The sequence below is a fragment of the Meriones unguiculatus genome, chromosome 12 (genome assembly GCF_030254825.1).
Source record: "Meriones unguiculatus strain TT.TT164.6M chromosome 12, Bangor_MerUng_6.1, whole genome shotgun sequence".
In the NCBI taxonomy this organism is placed as follows: Eukaryota; Metazoa; Chordata; class Mammalia; order Rodentia; family Muridae; genus Meriones; species Meriones unguiculatus.
The window spans coordinates 76,774,251-76,793,707 of record NC_083360.1 but is presented as its reverse complement, the minus strand read 5'-3'; the positions used below and the strand labels follow the sequence as shown (position 1 = coordinate 76,793,707).

Sequence of the window (19,457 nt, the reverse complement as noted above, 5' to 3'; positions counted from 1 at the left end):
CTTAGAGTGCAGGAGCCGTCTGTGGAGGATCCAAGTCCTCAGCCTTTCCTTGCAGGGGCTGAATGAACTGTGAGAAGCCACTGAGCTGTGTCCTCCTGGAGTTCATGCAGCAGGGAGGGTGACCAGCTCAGCTTCCTGTTCTCTAAGCTCTGTTGACTCAGGCTCAGCAGAGCCCAGCGCTGTTCTTCTGTGGAGGAAGCACCTGGCTCGGAGTCTGGATGATGGGTGAACCCCCAGGAGCTGAGCCACATGCCCTCTGTACAGCTTTCTCAGAGACCACACTGACCCAGCGAGAGGTGGCCTACCCTGGAGGACAGTCCTGTCCCACTTCCTGGATCTCAAACAGCAGCTGAAAGTGATGACAATTTTCTCTTTCTCTCTGTACGTCTGTCTCTGTCTCTCTTCCTTCCCTGACCCTCCTTTCCTTCCTTTCTCCCCCCCTCCCTGCCCCCACATACACACAGAGTCTCCTTGACACATGGCAAGGGAGTGGAGGGAGTGGAAGACAAAACTATATAAAAACCAGTATTGAGAGAGAGAGAGAGAGAGAGAGAGAAAGAAGTAGCAATCAGGGAAGTTGAAAAGTGCATGAAACTTCTCAGAGAGCGGGAAAATGCTGTGTGGTAGATACTGTGCTTCTTCTTTCACGGAATTAACTATGTAAGAACATGATCAGTATTGGGTAATGGGCCAAGGTTTAAGCCAATCAATACAATCTTATGCTAGCTTTTCCAACACCTAAATACTAGACTAAAATCAGTTTCAGCTAATGAGAGCTAAATAGATGTTTGGTAGCGAGGTGAGGCACTGGCACCTTCCGCTTCTGCTGTAGTATGATATAGGGATGATGTTTGGAGCTGCAGTAGCTCTTCTGGAATTGGGGGACTAAACATGAGGAAAGACAACATGCTAAGGATGACAGAGCACACAAGTTTCTGCTGGAGTCCTACAGCAGCTGAAGCAAGGATACTACTCAGTTTTCCTGTCTTTTTAACAAAAACCACCTTGATTAACTTAAGTAATACTTACCTGGTTTTTCTCCTAGTAAGTAGATACTATTATTGATTTTATTAAATAGGCATGGAAGCTGAATTTCAAATGGGAACATACAGGTGGACATAGCCAGGAGGTGAAAACAGGTCATTCCCATTCCATAGCTAATGGCTTTACACCCGTTTTACTGAGAAGTCAGATTACTGTCTCAAGGACATGTCCCTTGTCCTCGAACCTCCATCAGTGAAGGCGTTCCTCCTCCATGCAAACCATCATCAAAATGTGTCTAATTTCTGCCTTGTATCTACAGCCCTACTTCTTATTTTGTGACTCATGGATACAGAGTTGTAAAACTGAACACGGGCTTATAAAAATATTGGAAACAGTAAACAAGGTATTTCCGGATATGCAACACCCAGGAATTAATTGAAAATCAGATGAGCGATGAATCTGAGGTGTTCGGGCAGCGCTGGCCCACGCTGCATTGCGGGACCTCTTCTCAGGCTTGAACATGGTACTCTGTCTCACGTATCATCCCTGAAACACCTCAGCTCAAAGTGAGATTATTGCAGGTTATGAACTGCAGTGTTTTTATGAATCATGCGAAGCTTTCCGCTCTTACAGAGACATAATGATTTCATTATGGAAAACAAAGACTAAATATTTTCCTCCCATTGTTCCAACTGTCAGCATGCTAGTATCAGAGTAGTAATATCTTTGGGTTATGTTAGAACATTTAATTAAAACTTTCTTGCTTTGATGACTTGAGTTTCATAAACCATTTGTTAAATGAGTTTTGGTCTGTATATGGATAGAATTTCTAACAATTTCTGAAATTGCCCTAAATCTACTTCTACCATTTTGTTAATAAGTATGTATTAGAAGCCATATTCCCAGTATTGATAATTTTAAAACATTGATCAACTCTGAAAAATGTTGAAGAAAGTCTACATCCTGCAGTATCCAATAAATGATTACATCCATTTCTTTAGTATGCAAACTTGTGGTAACCTTTAATACATTATAAATCATACCTGTACCAAAATTACTTTATAATAAATTTCTTTATGATTTATTATAAGCAGATGTTTGATTTGAACACCTACCACATATACCTGTAATATACCTATAACCTGCAGTCATACGGAAAGGGTGAGGGAAAGTGTTTGAGAAACACTGCTCCAGGAAGTGCTGCTTGGAAAGGCACAGACCTCGCCTCAGCCTTTCTCCACTTTGCCATGCTCCCACGCTTAACAGCTTAACACATATCACATATTTAGTATTTTCTTTTTCCTACATGATTTTTTTTTTTTTTGTGTATGTGTGTAAAAGCATCTCTTAGTCCATTCTCCACCCCTGCCCATTAATGTTGTGTGTGTGGGGGGGGAGACAGCAATATTTACCATGCATTGACCATGTGAGGTTGTATGGTCCATACCGTAATTCTTAGAATAGCCATCAATTTGTAGCAACCATGATTCTCCCTCCATCTCTATAGTTTTAGAAGAGGTGCTGTACCTGTTCTGGCATGTTCCAGCATGTTCTGGCATGCTGAAATTTTAGGCCTGTATCAAGCTCTGGATCCTCAACTATTTTGGTGAACAGCTGTACTTCAAACAAACCAGAGGCTAAGACAAACCCAGAACATGTATTTCAAGGTGATAGGGAGGCAGGCACATAAGAGCTGAGCGAAGGCAGCAGGAAACGTCCTCTGTGTTTCTAGAAAGTATTGCCAAACCGAAACTTAAAAACCCAAGGTTCCATTGATTGAGAGACTTTTAAAAGAGAGTCACATAATTTTCTAGGGAGTCAGCTGCCAAGTCTATGTGCCCGGGCAGCATTTCAGGCCAGGGCTCCTCTGAGTCCTTGCTGAGCAGGACATAAGGCTTTTGAGTCTTAGTCCTACAACCTTGGTAATGTGCTTTGAGAAAGTCATTTTTCCTCTTTAACTCAGTTTTCCACATTTTTAAACTGTAGGCTTGGGTTAATAACAATAGGTCTTTTCTAAGGGATGCTTTTAAGATCAAATGAGCATGTATATTTATATACATCAGATACATATATATACACCTCACACCCACACACACACGCACACACACACGATGTAAATGCCGTTTTTATTTCTTCAGAAGATGGGGTGAGATGAGGGCATACCCAAGCTTTATGAATACATGGCTTGGGCTGAGCCCAGAACATTTCTAACTATCCCTGCGTCTGGAAGCCTCCAGCCTCAATACAATCTAATCTGCAAGCCCAGACCTTGAAGGCTTCAGTGTCTGGCCTCCATCTTCTAACCTAGGCCTAGAATGTTTTTAGCCTCCGAGACTTACTGCTGAATAAGCTCACCCTTTCTAGTTCATCCTGAATTCTGGATGGCTGGTTGAACTCAAGTTGTTGTGGCTCAAAACTCCTCTCCAAGCTGACTGTTTCAAACTGGCTTCTTTCCGTCTCTCACTGAATTGCTCTGCTTGGAAAAACAGCCTCTGAACTCTATGAACTAAACTGCACTGAACTGTACTGTACTGAACTGTACGGCACTGTACTATCTCTATGAATTCTCTTGTTCTCTCTCTCTGTGTGCTGCTCTTACATACCTTCTTTTTCCTGTTTGTTCTCCTGAGAGTTGGGTGTATCCTATCTCTGACTCATTTTGTCAAAGCTTTCTCTGATTTGTCACTTTGTTTGTCTCTCAATTAGACATCATCCTTTGGGATTAAAGGTGTATACTTAATTCCAGCCAGAGGGTTTAAAGGTGTAAACTAAAGGTGCCAGCTGGAACACACAGACGCGGGTCTTTGGATGAGATCCGCTGCCAGAGCAGTGATGTTGCTGGATTAAAATTCCTCTACACATATTCACCACACCCTCAGCTAAGAAACCAGACTATAAAAAATGGAATTACCGCAGGAAATGCTCACATCCACGGTGGGCAGGTAGGAAAGGACAGAGCACTTTGTTACTCTGGAAGAGAAATCTGAGTTCCCTTGGTAACTTTCTAGGTGAGTCTTAGTTTAACTACTGTGTTGTATCTCTCTTCCTCTGGTTGCCAGGAAGTCATGGCGGGGTGGGGGGTGAGGGGGGGTGGAAGGGAGGGGGAAATAGAGGGAGGAGGGAGGAGGAAGGAAGGTGGTGAAAGGAGGCAGTAGGCTTCAGCTCATGAGAACGAGTCTCACAGAGCTTAGCACAAAGTGAGGACGCAGTACCTGGAGAGACAGTTCTCAAAAAGGAGGGGGAGGGGATTCCTAGCTGATGTATTTCTGGCTGTTAAGGATACTAGTTGTATCTGCTTGGTTTGGGGAAGGTAGCATTACATGACTCTTTTTTTAGAGGGTCTCAAATTTTATCTATCTCCTGACTGGCAAGAATTAAAAGTTGTGTGTGTGTGTGTGTGTGTGTGTGTGTGTGTGTGTGTGTCTGTTTAGGTATAATGTACAAGAACCATCTCACCAGACCAAAGTTAGATGAGGAAAGAAAACCAATCCAGTTTCTCTTGTCCCTTATCATCCCTGGAATGTTCTTATAGCCACAGTGTGATGTTGAGGCCTCCTAATCATTATGGCTTTTATTTATTTTTAATTCTGAGACTGGTTCTTTTGTAGCACAGGCTAGTCTAGAACTCTCCATGTAGCCCAAGCTAACCCTAAACTCATGATCCTCCTGCTTCCGCCTCCCAAGTGCTGGGATTACAGCTGTGGGTCACCATGCGCAGCCACACTGCATGGCTAATATCAGTACTATTGTTTCTTTATGTCTCTTCCACTGCACTTTCTAGAACTTCAAGACATTGGTACTGCTGTATTTTGAAAGTGTTGATGAATATAGTAAGCAATGAAACACATATCAAAGTGGTTGAAATTATGAAGAGTTTTCCAGTTTACTTAAGTCAGACCTCAGTAACACGACACCAAGATTGGGAGCAAATTGAGAATTCCTTCGAATCTCTATGCTCCACCTTCTTTGTGGATGACTACCCAAGGTGGCAGAGAGAGTACAGTGGGTGACAGGTGAAGCAATGGATGTTGCTGTCTTGGTCTGCCCTGTGGAAACTTTTCTGGTTGATTGTGAAGCTCAGACATACACTGTGAACGCGAGGCATAGGTGGTCAGTCCATAGGCAGTGGTTAAGCAGAGGCAGCTAAGATTTATTAGCAGAAGTTACAGCAAATTGGGACCACACTGAGCTGAGCCAATTTCCTAGGGTTTAAATAGCATTTCAGATGCCACAGCTCTGGTGACATGTAGGTGGTGGAGAGAAAAAGCTTGTTTCCTAACACTGTTAGCATTCATTTTTCGTTGTGAAGGATTCATCCTCATCAAAGTTCTGTAGGTTAAACATTTTTATTTGAATGTTTATTAAAGTAGAACCTGAATCAAAATAAGCTCCCTGCTCAGTCCTCCTGTGCGAGAACCGGTATTTCTATTTATTAACCCGGTTGTGATATATGAACTTTTTTGATCATAAAGGTTCTCGTTTTCAGAGATCATATAACATCAGGGGATGTAGCTCCAATGGCCCCCAGCTTTCTGTCTGAAGAGTGGAAAGGCCTGTATCATCCGGGGCTGAGTGAGGCACATCCACAGTGTACAAAGAGTACACTCAGGGACTTTCTGGTTAGTTAGCATCAACCATCATGGGGCACTACTGAAGAGTAATGTCAAGATGTGGTGACATAGAGTTTCTCAGAACAGGTGGCTTTACATCGTCCATAGGGAGCTGACCACAGCTCTTAGTAAGACCAGTTACAATGGAGACACGGAGGAGCAAGGAGAGGGTCAATTGATAGGAGCAGAGGAAGCAAGCAGCAGAGGACGAGGACAGGCCAGTTGGCAGAGCGGCTAGCCAGAGCCAGAAGCCAGAAGCCAGAAGCCAGGGTGTGATGTACTGGGCAACTAGACAGAGGGTGAACCGAGTATGAATGGAATGTGAATGGTTTCCACCGGAGTAAGAGGGAGGCACCTATCCCTCAACGATGGGAGGATTCTCTGGAGAAAACAAAGCAAAGCAAAGCAAAGCAGATTGACATGGAAGGAGGGAGAACAACAGCTTTCAATTATCCATGCTCTCGTTCCCTACCAATCACTGCAGATGATGAATAGGTGCAATAAAAGCCAATATTCAATTTTTCCAATTTACATGGAGAGAAGGTCGTGATACATTGTTACAGAGGAGGAACATCACGTTACTAAACAATGGATGCAATCCGACCTTATTTTTGCAGTTTACTTGTATGTGTAGGAACAGCCAGTGGGGGGGGGGCTTATATAGAAATGTTAACAGTAAGACTACTGATGATTTTTATTATTTTTCTCAGCTGTATTTCCCACAATTAACATGTATTATTACTGTAATAAGAGAAGTCACCATTTAAAAACAGATCTTTTGGTGATGGGCTTATGCAACTTAACATGTTATCTTGATTCATCCGTATTGTGGCAGGTGTCAGGATGACCTTTGTTTTTAACAAAGGCTATTCCACTGTATGTGTAAAGCCGATTCTAAGAAAGATGATTTCAAAGCAATTATGCAACTGTGAATTCCACAGGAAAACCTGTGAATAAGAAGGTATAGGGGAATAAGCCCAAGTAAATGGAAGAACCATCCTTTATAGGATGGCCTAAGGATTGCTAATAGATTTCTACCAGAACTGGGTTTTGCATAAAAGGACCATTTCATATCACATCAGTTTATGGACTTCAGCGCAGCAGGATTTCTGCTGTTTTGTTCTGAGACAGGGTCTCATCATCCATCCCAGGCTGGTCTGGAACACTCAATCCTCCTGTGCTCCCTCCCCATCACCAAGTGCTGGGTTACAAGTCTGAACTACCATTCCTGGCTCTTCTGCATCTACAGAGTCAAGTATCTGTCTGTGTGAGGCCAACTTTTACTCATGCAGAGGCAGGAAGCAAGTCAGACATCTCTCTGGGAGACTCTAACTTTACTGGTACAGCAGCAGAAAGCAAACTTCTGATTGGCTGCCTGAAAAAGTTTTTCTAAATTTCAACTAATATCAGTTTCAGGCCTTACAACAAAGCTGTCTAACAACAACCACAGATTTGCTTAGGAAGTGAAGACTCTTCAGGTGCTTGAAGTAACCTAAAAATTCCTGTAAGCCAAGCCCTGTGATATAGGCTTAAAAGCATAGTTACTTGGGAGACTGAGGCAAGAGGATCATGAGTTCAAGGTCTATTTGGACCACTGACTGAGTTCAAGGCCACCAAGTGTGCTTACACACATCTACTTACCCACTACAACACATACATACGCACACCACATGCACATACACACACATACACACATGTACACACACACACCACAACACACACATACATACACATGCATACACACATACACATGCACACATATTCACACAGATAGCATGTATGCACACATGTACACACATACAAATACATGCCCACGTACACACACACACACCCTTTAAGAAACTATCTTTTCAACTAATGACTTCTTGCAAGGAAGCCATATTTAAGTCCTATTATTACTTATCATCAATATCTCTAGTACTTACTTTAAATAGTTAATTCTTAAGATGTTAATATGTATGTCACAAAGTAGAAATATTTAGTGTATATAAATTTTACTCTAAGACATAAGGCTAGATAGGAACGCAGAGAAAAATAATTCCACGCTTATTATTGGTTTCTCACGAGATAATCAGGAATGGCTTTCTTCAAGCCAAATGTGACAGGTGTTACTGTGGTAAGACGCACTGAAGCTATTGTCACCGCAATGCCAAATATTTAATGGAAAACAAAGAGCTCAGCTCCAGATGCCAACGTTGGATCTAAATAACATCATTCATTCAGATGACACCGTTCATCCATGCGACATCATTCATCCAGATGCAAAAGTCAAATTGTCAAGAACTGAAGTTCTGTGGTCAACACTATGAAGACTTGGTCTTCAGGTTAAAAAAGGCACTTACTGAAACACAGTAACACCGGAAAAAAACACATTTTCATTATAGACAGATAAACAGCACAGGATATGTACAGTTTAGATGATATGAATTAGTTTACATAAAATACCATGCAAAATACAAATAGGACACTTAAAAGCTGCAGTTTTCAAATTCTCAATGAATAAATTTGAGCATACCCAAGCTTTGAAAAAAACAAAACATCCGTTATGGAGCGACGGGCTGGCTTGCTCTTTCCCTGAGCCTGAACATGGAAGTCTGAAGCACCAAGCTGAATGCTCTTCTAATATAGATGTTCTCAGGCAGAGGTACAACTTCAAACCACCAGGAAAATATTTAAATACTTGAAGGTGTGGGAAAATAAGCAAGTATGTGGAAGAATTTGATGGGAGGTCCTGAGTAGGAACTTTAATCTCAGATACCATGTGCACACCAGATTTAGAAGAAATAACAGAGAGCAGTCCCCTCTTCTCAGGCCCTCCATTTTCAGCTTAGTGCTGGACTTTCTGAGGTGCAGCCTCAGTGTAGGGGCAGTCAGAACCAGTGCTAGCGGTAAGCACAGAAAAACAGAGTCCTGAAAGAGGGGAGCAGACTCAGGAAGCACCCAAGTGCAGATATAAGCTGGGCAGCTGACATTCCACAGCTAAGCATATGCACAGAAGGACCCAGAGAAAATTTCAAACCATGCCAAGAACCTCCTGGATCAAATAATTTCCTAGTACCAGCTATGAAAGTATATGGTCGTATTCTAGTTGGGAAATTGAAGAGTAGTTTATTCTATAAACTTGGACCTAATTCTATTTCACGAACCTCTCTACACATATGTCGTGGGACCCAGAGGTTTGTTGCTTCTCAACTCAAAGCTGCCACTTTATGCCTGTGTTAAAAGAGCTCTTCTTAGCCTCCACAAACCCAAACACCACTTTCCCCTGTGCTCAGCCAGCTCTGGGTACTGTGCACTGTTCTCACAGTCAGCCACCTTAATATGACTTTCTGCTTGGCTTCTTCTACTTACAGCACCCTAACTGCACAGCAGCTAGGACCCAACATTAAGAACGTCACAAAGAACTTAGAAACTTTCTGTCCCCGCCCACCTCCTTCCTTTGAGAAAGTCTGCCGGTTTCCAGGGGCTGTAAAATGTGAGAAGTGGCTGGTCTCCCAGCGGCGGTTTCAATACCATAGAAACCAGGTTCCACTGGGCACATGTCAACGTGCTTACAGCTAGAAAGCCACGGCTGCCTCAGGGAGGGAATACACACTGCCCAGCCCAGAAACCTTAACTTGCCAGGACAAAAGCAGTCTGGCCCAGAAAGCCCTCCTCTCTTACCCCAGTACTAGCAAAGATCCCAGGAATGTTGTCTATGGTTCCTAAGAACACAGAGAAAACATGGCTACAGGGCTGGGAGAGATGGGATCAGGAGATAAGGAACCGAAGAGGGGCTGGGGCGTGTGGTCTGGTGTGCCCCAAGACATATTAAACTGCACCCGATGAATAAAACAAGCTGCACCACATACAGAAAAGACGAGAGCGGCCCACCTGTGTCTGTTGAGGGATATTTACAAAGCTTGGATCCCGTGGTCCAACACTGACGAATCGGTTTGCGGGGGAGGTGCTGGGTGTCGAGTAGGCTGTGAAGGGAAGGGACACATGCGTTCAGGAAGCAGCACGAGATTGCACACACAAACAACACCAAAACGCACAGTCTCTGAGCCTACGCAGCTGATTAATGCAAACATTGTAGCTAGCGAAAGGATCTGGCTAGCAAAGGGAGGGGTGGGCAGGGATTGGCTCCCAGGGACCGCTGGGGGAGGGGGGGGGTGTTAAACGCCATCAACTTGATGTTTAGAGGAGTTGTTTTCTCCCATCATCCAAATTAGAGCATGCAGGATATTTGCAAAGTGTACTCTGTGTGTTAAACGTGAGTTCTGGGGTCGAGAGAGAGAAAGAGAGAGAGAGAGACACCCTGGCCTTAGCGACAGGGAGAAAGGGACGAAGTAGGAAATGGAGACGCACAGTTCATTTTACAGCCATGCTTTCTCAGCTGCTACACAAACCAGTCTGGGCCTCTGCAGGTAGGGGTGGAAGGCAAGTCTTTAGGAAGGCATGAAGGGGTTCTCCAGGAAGGAGGTGAAAACCCAGCTAGAGCAAGCAGCCTTACTCAGCCCAGCAGCATGTCTAGTAGCCTTACGATGTCCAGGTGTGCCTAAAATCTCCACTTTGTCCCTTGTCCCTTCCTAGATCCCTTCTGCAGAACTGCGAGCTGAGCTGTCAGGCTGGGGCCCTGGTTACCCTTTAGAGTTCCCGTTCCCTCTCACTGTGCATGGGAGATTTGTTGTTTTATGTTTAGAAGCTTCTTTGCCAGAGAAAACTAAATCGGGCTTTTCATGAGCTGCAAGCCCAAAAATACGTTTAGGAGTTCCACAAATTCAAACTCCAAAAATTTAGTTCACGTTCCTTCTCTGTCCTAGAGTCCTTGGGTTGTTATTTAATTATAACTTTCATTTCATTCTCTGTCTCTGTCTCTGTCTCTCTCTCTGTGTATAAATAATATAAATAAGTACATGTGAATGCAGGCAGAAGAGGGTGTCAGATTCCCTGGAGCTGGAGTTATAGGTGGTTGTGAACTGCCTGACACGGGTGCTGGAGTATTATAGTATTATTACCTGTCCTTTGTGAGAGCAGTACCTGTCTTTAACTGCTGAGCTAGCTTGAAATTTCGAAATTATCAAGGAATTAAAAAAAAACCAACTAACTCTAGATAAACACTATCTAAAGGGAAAAAAAAAGCTCACAATTTCTGACAGGGCATTTTTGTCTTTATTGGCATCACAAGTTCTCATACTACAGGAGACTGTCACGCTTCTTGTTCCCATTCTTAAACACTCACAGGGATGTAATTCCTACCAATATGGTCCAAATTCTGTTGGTTATGCTGGTAAGAGATGTACCTTTCCGACAGGTCTGTGATGGTCATGTGGGGTAGCGGTGACCCTGTTAAAACTGCTGAGCACAGGATGAACCCTAGGGCTCTCTGAGGGCAGGGTTCTAGGAGCCTTCATCCACTAAGGGCTATACATAAAGGGATGTGAATGCTTTGTGTGATGCTGTCTAATGATGTACGTCTGCAGAGTTCTTTGGGCTACCTTCTACACCAGAAAGTTTGAATCGAGAGTGAGAGCTCTACATTCAGCCATTATACCAGGCAAGTTTGAGCTACTCGTACTATATTGTAATGCATTGACTTTATTTCAATGCATGCTAGGAAAGGCCAAAAGAAAACTGTATATTGAAAATGTGGACTGTAATTACCTGGCAGTATTATTACCTGCTTCTAGAACACAAGAAGAATAGAGGAGATAGATAAGGAGGAAGCTAGTGCTGAAATGATCTATTCTGAGCCCCGTAGGCCAAGGGGGAAAGAATTCTTTTTATTTGTGAATGGGTAGGTGGTTTGCACAGAAGTGGATGGAGGCATGTCTGGATTCTGCAGCTATGTGGCCCCTGCTGTCCTGTGGCCGGAGCCCTTAGTCTGATTCAGGTCCTGGTGGAAGAGTGTGCACTAGACAGCTGTTTGTCATAGGCACACGGCAAAGCTCCTTAGGACATTTTTTTTTTTTTTTTGTCACACTGGTAACATCCCCAGAAAGCACACTAACTAAGCACAGCATACATGTTCCTGAGGTGTGTACATGTGTTTTGATATGTTGATCACAACAAACTGGCTTAGTTTGGAAAGGCCTTTTAGTATGCCCTGCTACCCATTTTTGCTTGACTTAAATGCTAACATTATTACTTTTAATGTGTTTTCTCCTCCCATCATCTAAATTAGAACAGGCAAAGGTGGTCTTTATAGTAAACATGAGCTCTGGGGTAGAGAGATGTACCCTGGCTCTTAGTGACTAGGAGAAAAGAACGAGGCAGGACTTCATGTCTTTGAATGAAATGAAGATTTAGCATACAAACAACTTAGCTGCTCAGAATTACCAGGAAAGGAATCATTGTTTATTTCCCTTTGCTCAGACAAATCACAATCTAGGTTTCAGAACAACCCAGAAGGCCTGTAATGCTCCAAAAGGCTACTCAAACACCAAAGTTTATTCCACTTATTAAAAAAAATAAAAATAAAAAGGTCCTGGCAGTGAGAGAGGTGGTAATGTGTTCACACTTATTTACCCCAAGGACTTTGGATGCCTAAGCTATAGCCTGGTGTCTAGGAAACATGGTTTTACATAAAGGTAACTTCTGGACACATTTATAGACATAGAAAAAGCATGGGAAGGAAGAAAGAAAGAAAGAGGGAAAGAAGGAAGGAAAAAGGAAAAGAAGGAAGGAAGTAAAAAGGGGAAAATATGGAAGAAGGAAGAAAGTAAAAAGGAAGGAAAGAAGGAAGGAAGGGAAGAGGAGATTTTGATGTCTATCCATATTATAGCCACAATGGGCAGAAGCTCAATTCTAACAGGATGTTAGTTCCTGAAAAGATATGACATGAGTTGAATATGATTTTCCAGAATGGAGCCATGGAATCAGGAGCTTGTATTACCGAGCAAAACCTCAGCTGAAAGTGAAGAAAAAATAAATATATGTCACAGCAAATCAATTACATACACACAGACAAGACAAGAGATTCCAAAGTGAGCATAATATCAGGAGAAGATGGGCTATGTGGTCATTTTCTACACTCAAGTGTGTCATGGTGCTGTTGTAGCCCATCTGTAGCTTCCTTGATAACTTTTGCCCTGCCGATAAGGCCAATAGTCAGATACCATGGGTAGAGCTCTGGGAAACCATGAATCTGGTAAATAAATATCGAGGAGCTGCTGTAGACATTTTGAGACTTTTGGAGACCTAGAGAACTAGTGATTATCTTTATGGTGACTGCAAAGATTCCAGTTTAGCTGCAGAATCCTATTTGAAGGTCCTTGTTTAAAAATCAAATTATTCTTCATTTGGCAGCTTCTGAAAGCAAGTGCTTGCTTTTTGTTTTCAGACATTTTACTGACATTGCCACGGCCTGTCTTCCTAACATTGTGGAAGAATGTTTTGTTAGTAGCCGCCTCCAGCTCTTTTTGCACTATCTGATGACATTTCCCACTTTACCCGGTGTGTTTCTTTGTACTGTCCAAGAACCATCATTGGGCCTTTACCATAGTCTTAGCACCAAAATTCAAACCATGGCTCCTCCTACTCCTCACATCCAAAGGGTGGCATTCTCCTGGGTTCTTCCTTTTTGAATGCATGGCTAGTTCCATTCTCCTTCATGGTAGACATGTACTGTTTTAAGAGCAACTGGGTAAAATGGTTCAAGACACACTCTCTTTCTCTCTCTCTCTCTCCCCCCCCCTCTCTCTCTCTCTGTCTCTCTTAAAATCAGCAACAGTTTTACAGGGCATCTGAGAACATTGCAATGTATGAGGTCACCTTGAGGATAGAGAAAAAGAGTAGAGAGACCACATCAACACTGCTCTGTGTCCTCTGCAGGTGTCCCTGAGCACTTAGCTTTTCGCTCAGCAATGGGTGCAGTAAATAGAGTTACTGTTGGTCTTCAGGTCTCCCTTTTCTGAATAAGAATAAGGAACACATGTGAAGCCACAGCATCTCCAGATGGATTAGTGCTGACTGCAGCAGCCCTGACCCACCGACACTTGCTCATGCTGATAAGAATTTGGCAGGTATAATTTCAAATGGGGGGGGGGGAAACAACAACTAGGAAGATGTTGCTATTGGGATGTCTGTATCAAGAATGATATTTCACAAGGGCGAAATCATGCAAACCTGGCAAATTAGCACACTGTATTTGTGCTGCACCTTTGGAACTAGACAGGCAGTTTTTAGGTCTAGTTTAGCAACTGAAATGCGATGTGGAAGGAAGGCAGCCGGGGCAGAATGCCTGGGTTTCTGTGTAAAGCGTGACTGCAAACGGGCCCTCTTTGAAGCTTAAGATTGGGTCTATATCCACATGCTCTCTGAGGAAGCCGGCTGGTGGGCTTCTGCTGGGCTGAGCTGTCTCCTGCTGGTGGCAGGGGACAGATAAGCACAGGGGTGGGATCGCTGGTCAGGAAAAAGAATGGAAGAGACCAGGTGAACTGTGAGCTTCTGAATTTACCTGCTGGAGAGCTCAGAGAGAAATGTGTCTCTTGTTTCATCAAAGATGCCAACCCCACGAAGGTGGCAAACATTCTTCATTTGCTCACATCCACCAACTCTAACCTCTGGAGTCTATCAGAGAGTTATTTTAACCAACAGATGCTTTCTCTGCACATTTGCCATATGCCAGACCCCATCTCCACACTATTGCATATAAAGGTGACAAAGATATTTGCTATCCTCACATGTCAGAGTTGACGGAGGAAATGCAAGTGTAGAAAATGAATCTGAGGGTCCAAAGTTAATACAGATGATCTGTGGGCTGTTAAAAGACAGACAGTGACACCCTGCAGGAGGAACAGGAAGCAGCTTTAGAGAAGACAGAGATGGCTTTTGAGATGTGAGGGAGTGGGGTTCCCAGGTTCCTGGAGAAGGGACATCCCAGAAGAAGCAGTCTATGCTGGGAAGGCAGAATGCAGCCTTAGAATGATGTGTGGCCATTTGCAAAGAGAAGGACTATTTTGAAGGATTTGAAACTTCGAGTGTTGGGAGAATGCAGGGGAAGAGGTCTGTGGAGTTGATTTTCTTTTAAAAGGAAGACATAAGTTAAAGATAAACAAAACACAAGGTGTTTTGGCTCTTAGTACAACAGTCAGATAAGACTCCACTTGGGACCTTTCCCTTCTTAACCCACACACCAATGTACACCTCTCACATTGCCTCGTTTTTAGCAGCTCATTTCGGAGCTCCCCCTCAAAATTTTAGTTTAATTCAAATACCCTTGTGATTTACTACCTGCCCGGGAACTGTGCTCGTTATTAGAACACGGGTAACGAAAGCAAGTCAGGAGTACAGACTTAGAGCCGAGTCTTCAAACCACTGCAACATTTAATGAGTCTCGGTGACACCAGGTCATGGTGAAGGATGTTGATAAGTTGCAAACTGAAGCACCTCATTAAATAGTGTCCCAAGTCTTTAACTTCCTGTCATGTTCCATAGTGGGTGGGTGGGGCTAAGGAAAATTCCATTTTAAAAAATACGGAAACTATTAGAAAAAGAGATGGGCTAATTTCTAAAGGAAACCGTTATGATTGAATTCATTTATGGATTTGAACAGCTGTTTCCTCCAAGGTCACTAGAGAATGCTGGAGAATATTGGAGCCTTCCTTTTTTTCAATAAATCTATTGGCATGAGCAAGTGTGCAGGACATGAGTTTGCCTTATGCATATCACTTAGCTGGGGACAGTATCGGATGTTTTCAGTCCTCTGAAAGCCAGAGACTTCGAGATCTTCCTAGGAATGAATGGGTGTTGTTTAGTTCTTTTCTTGCACTTTTGAAATCTAGAAGATAGACATTCCAAATTTCCACAATTTGGATCATCTCCGCACTCAGTTGTCTCGTTCCATTATCTCTGCGAATCTGTTGTCTTTGCAAACAAGTTACAACATAGAAACATGCTCCCGGGGCATGAAATTAAAGACTCCTATCACTGGTAAGTTATTACAGTGACACATCCGCACACTTCCTTCCTGGAAAGGCTAACGAATTCTAACTTTCATATTATTAGCGTTACCAACATGTAGAATAACAGTGTGCATGGCATGTCTGTAGCCCAACAGCTCCCAAAAGGCACAGGAGGAGTCACCTCAGCCAGATTGGCTTTGCTCTTGGTATTTCTAGGTGTATGCAGGCTCCTCAGTGGCTGGCAGGAAGGCTGGAGGCACAGGTGTGCTGTGTACACAGAGAGGGACTTCTGAACTGAGTTTGCCTTGACCTTACACTACTGAAACTCTGGGTGAAAATGTGACGCCTCCTCACGGAGGTGTCCAGCCCCACGCCTTTCCAGCCCCACTCTGCTCAGACCGAGCATTGCTTTCTTTTTTCATTATAATTTAAAAAGAGAGCAGGCTTGGCTTCAGTTCCTTTCCGTTCCTTTCCGACACATTGTAAATTTGTAACTGCCATTTATTTTTGTATCAGTGCTGTGTGTTGTTCCAATTGACAGGACATATTTATTGATCTAAGGCGAGCCTGTGCACGAGTAGGCACAGGTGAAAGTTATATTAAACAGCACGAGGAACAGACTCTGGATTCAGCCGGGGCTTGCTAAAAAAAGAAACCTAGATCGATATATTGGCTCATTCTCCCTTGAAAAGCTTCTGCAACCTCTCAGAAGGCTGTGTAACTCTGGAAACCTACTCATGAGAATTTATCTTCAGCAGACAATAAAAATAATGATAAAGATTTATGCTCCAGGATGTTCATTACAGTTTTGCCTATAAGAGCGACAAACTGGAACCAACTTACAAGGTAATGCCTCATCCAGACAGTAGAGTGTTCGAGAGACATTCGTATCTTCAAATAGTAACGAATGACATCACAATATGCTTGCAATATGAAATAAGATCACCTTACAGGGATGTAATGTGTGCGTGTATAGGCCTATATGCACATTTATAGACAATTATACTCAATTAGGGCTGAAACACAAACAGAAAATGACTGGAAAGTGAGAAAGGGATTGCCTCTGACGAGTAGGGTGACAGGGTACTTTAGAATACTGTCTAGGGAACTTTTCTCTTTTCCTTTGGATAGGGTCTTGCTCTGCAGCCCAGGGTGGCATGGAACTTGTGGTGGACTTGCTTCGGGGTGCCAAGTCTGGGACTTCAGGCATTCCCCTCTATGGCTAGATAGTTCCAGTAACTTTTAAGTAAAATGAGCATAAGTGAAACTGGAAAACCAGAAATAAAACTTTTTTTTTTAAAGGCCAGTGAGATGAAGAATACAAAGGTAGAGCCAAAATATCCTGGGTGGAATCTATTTGCGTTTTTGTTGCTTTGAGGCAGGTTCTTCCTGTGGGGCACAGGCTGGCTTCAAACTCACAGCTCTGCTTCAGCCTACCGAGTACTGCTGTGCTCAGCGTGCCCTATTTGGTTTCTGTGAGAAATGTGATCTTCGTAGCGACAGTTAACCTCTCCAAATATCTGCATGTGAAGAGGCCAGGATAATATTTGTTATTTCCTCCACTCTCCTTTTAATGGGGGCTTTCCCCTCGGTGCATATCTGATAGGCGGCCCTTCTGACTGGACATTTCAGGCTGATGTGGAGAAGATTTCAGAAAGACAGAAGATCTGGACTACTCTGTGTGTTGGGAGAAAACATTTATGGAACCATGTGACAGCATCTACCTTGGGCTCACTGATTCTAAAGTTTGAGTCTGAGGGTATCTTTTACACTCACAAGATAAGTATTTCCCAACAATTAAGAATGTACTCAAACCTCTCGAGGCAATGTTACAATGAGACTTATCACGATTTGTAAGGGTATAAATGACATAAATCTTGCAAGCAATTTGGCAATGTGTCTCAGGGGGAATGTTCCTATTGCTTGTTTAGTAATTCCATGTCCAGCAATGCAGCCCATGGAGATGAGTGGCCTGAAGATCAACATCTGTGTCCAAGGATATGCTGGGGCCCAGTCCATAAGGATGGTGAAATGGATGGGAGGGATATGGAGACATTGTTTAAAACTGCGCTTTTTAACTTTCTTATAAACAAGGCATAATATTATAGTTGAGAAAGTGGCATAGGTATTACATTTAGTATGATCCAAACCATTATATGTATGACTACGTGTGAAATCTACACATAAATACACACTACAAAGGAATGGAAGAAAAGTAAAGTTCTGATAGTGGTTTAATGGAGAATGCAATTTTCTTTTTAATACTTTTATGCTTTTGAAGTTTCCTACAATGCCATATATTAGCTTTAAAAAGAAATTCTTAAAACTCATGTGTCAGCTCAAAAACGAAAAAGGAAAAAAAAAAAAAAAACAACAACAAAAAACCCACCACAGCAAATGCAGACTCAAACTGGTTATGGCTGTTCAAATGAATACAGTCTGATGTTCGATTCTCTTTCCAGACTGTCCCTTTTCCTAAGCTGAACTCAGGCCTGGTGCATGTCAGGCAGGCGCTCTAGCATTGAGCTGCCCATCCCTGCAATTCTCATCTTACGTGTTTTTCCCTGTTCTGGGTCCTGTATTTTTCACCTAATTCTGCACTATTATTCTTGAAATAACAAAAACACGTTTTTATGGGGTGTTTTAGAACGTTCAAAGAAAAATCACAGTATCACACCTGTCAACAACTATGTGTCCTGGCAGAATAGAAAGCGCTGGGCTTTAGAGCCCGAGAGGCTCGAGTTTGAATGTTAGCTCAATTTTATTTTCTTTAGAAGAGGTTTCACAATTCCACTTTATAGTTTTAATAACTGTACCCAATGCATTTGGAAATAACCTGCCCAGTGCCTGGACTTCAATAACATTTTTTTCCTTTACAATTAACATTTCTTAAAAGCACATTTATTTATTTATTTGTTTATCTATCTATCTATCTATCTATCTATCTATCTATCTATCTATCTATCTATTTATTTTGTGTGTGTGTGTGTGTGTGCACAAGCATGCACATGCAATCACATACATGTTTTAGCACATGTGTGGAGCTCAGGGAACAACTTATGGGAGCTGGCTCTCTCCTTCCATCATGTGGTCCCAGGGATTAAATTCAGGTTGTCATGCTTTATAGCTAGTGCCTTTATCCACTGAGTTATCTTTCTGGCTCTCTTTTGCAAATGTAAACATTAAAAAAAGAGACTGTAGCCAGGTGTGATGGCTCATGCCTGTAATTCCAGCACTGGGGAAGACAGAGGCAGGTGGCCTGTGAGTTCCAGGCCAGCCTGGTCTACAAAGCGAATCCAGGACAGCCAAGGCTGCACAGAGAAACAAAAGACTGCATACAAAACAAATTGCTCTGGAAACGATAAAAATTACTATTGGAGACAGTGTTTATCCATTTGTATGCTGGGGGTCCCTAAACAACTTGCCTGTTGTGAACAAAAACGTAGCCTTTACTCTGAAGGCTCTCTGAAAGGAAAGACGTTATTCTTTATCAAAGATAGCACATTTTGCTGTTTGGTTCAGGGTCCACAGATTTGGTGTATGAGCAAGGCTGTGAGAAGACCATTATGCGAATACTTTTAAACACAAAGAAATTGTTATCTTTTATAAAAGAGCAAATCAAAACATAGCATCGTTCGTTTCTGTCAGAGGAGGCATTCCCGATAGCCCTGCCTTCTTCCTCCAGTCAACTCAGTCACTAAGTTCTATCCATCCACTCTGTGACAGCACTCAGTGCGGGTCACAGGTCTCAGGCCGCCTTACCACAGAAGCAGATATCAAAGGCTGTATATAATAAGCCTTTATATGTAAATAAGCTTGGATATGTAAAGAGTACCTGTGCAGGGCACTTACATGGGTAGGTAGCCTCTCACAACCTCTGCTTCAGTGAACACTGTAGGTGCAGCTCCCTGCATATGTCCAAATACAAGTGGGGCTTACAGTGAAGACATACGCGTATATTTACGATTTCATCCCC

The 19,457-nt window shown here is 42.8% G+C and overlaps 1 protein-coding gene across 9 annotated transcripts in view; it reads right to left on the bottom strand.

The window, feature by feature from the left end:
• Nfia (nuclear factor I A) overlaps positions 1-19,457 on the bottom strand; it is a 526,906-nt gene that overhangs the window by 25,871 nt on the left and 481,578 nt on the right. For 6 of the 9 annotated variants that reach the window (XM_060365916.1, XM_060365920.1, XM_060365919.1 and 3 more), the window contains one exon: positions 9,468-9,559. The exons of the other annotated variants lie outside the window; for them this stretch is intronic. In XM_060365916.1, coding sequence (XP_060221899.1) covers positions 9,468-9,559 — 92 coding nt within the window. The remainder of the gene's footprint in view (positions 1-9,467; positions 9,560-19,457) is intronic. 9 annotated transcript variants of the gene reach the window in all.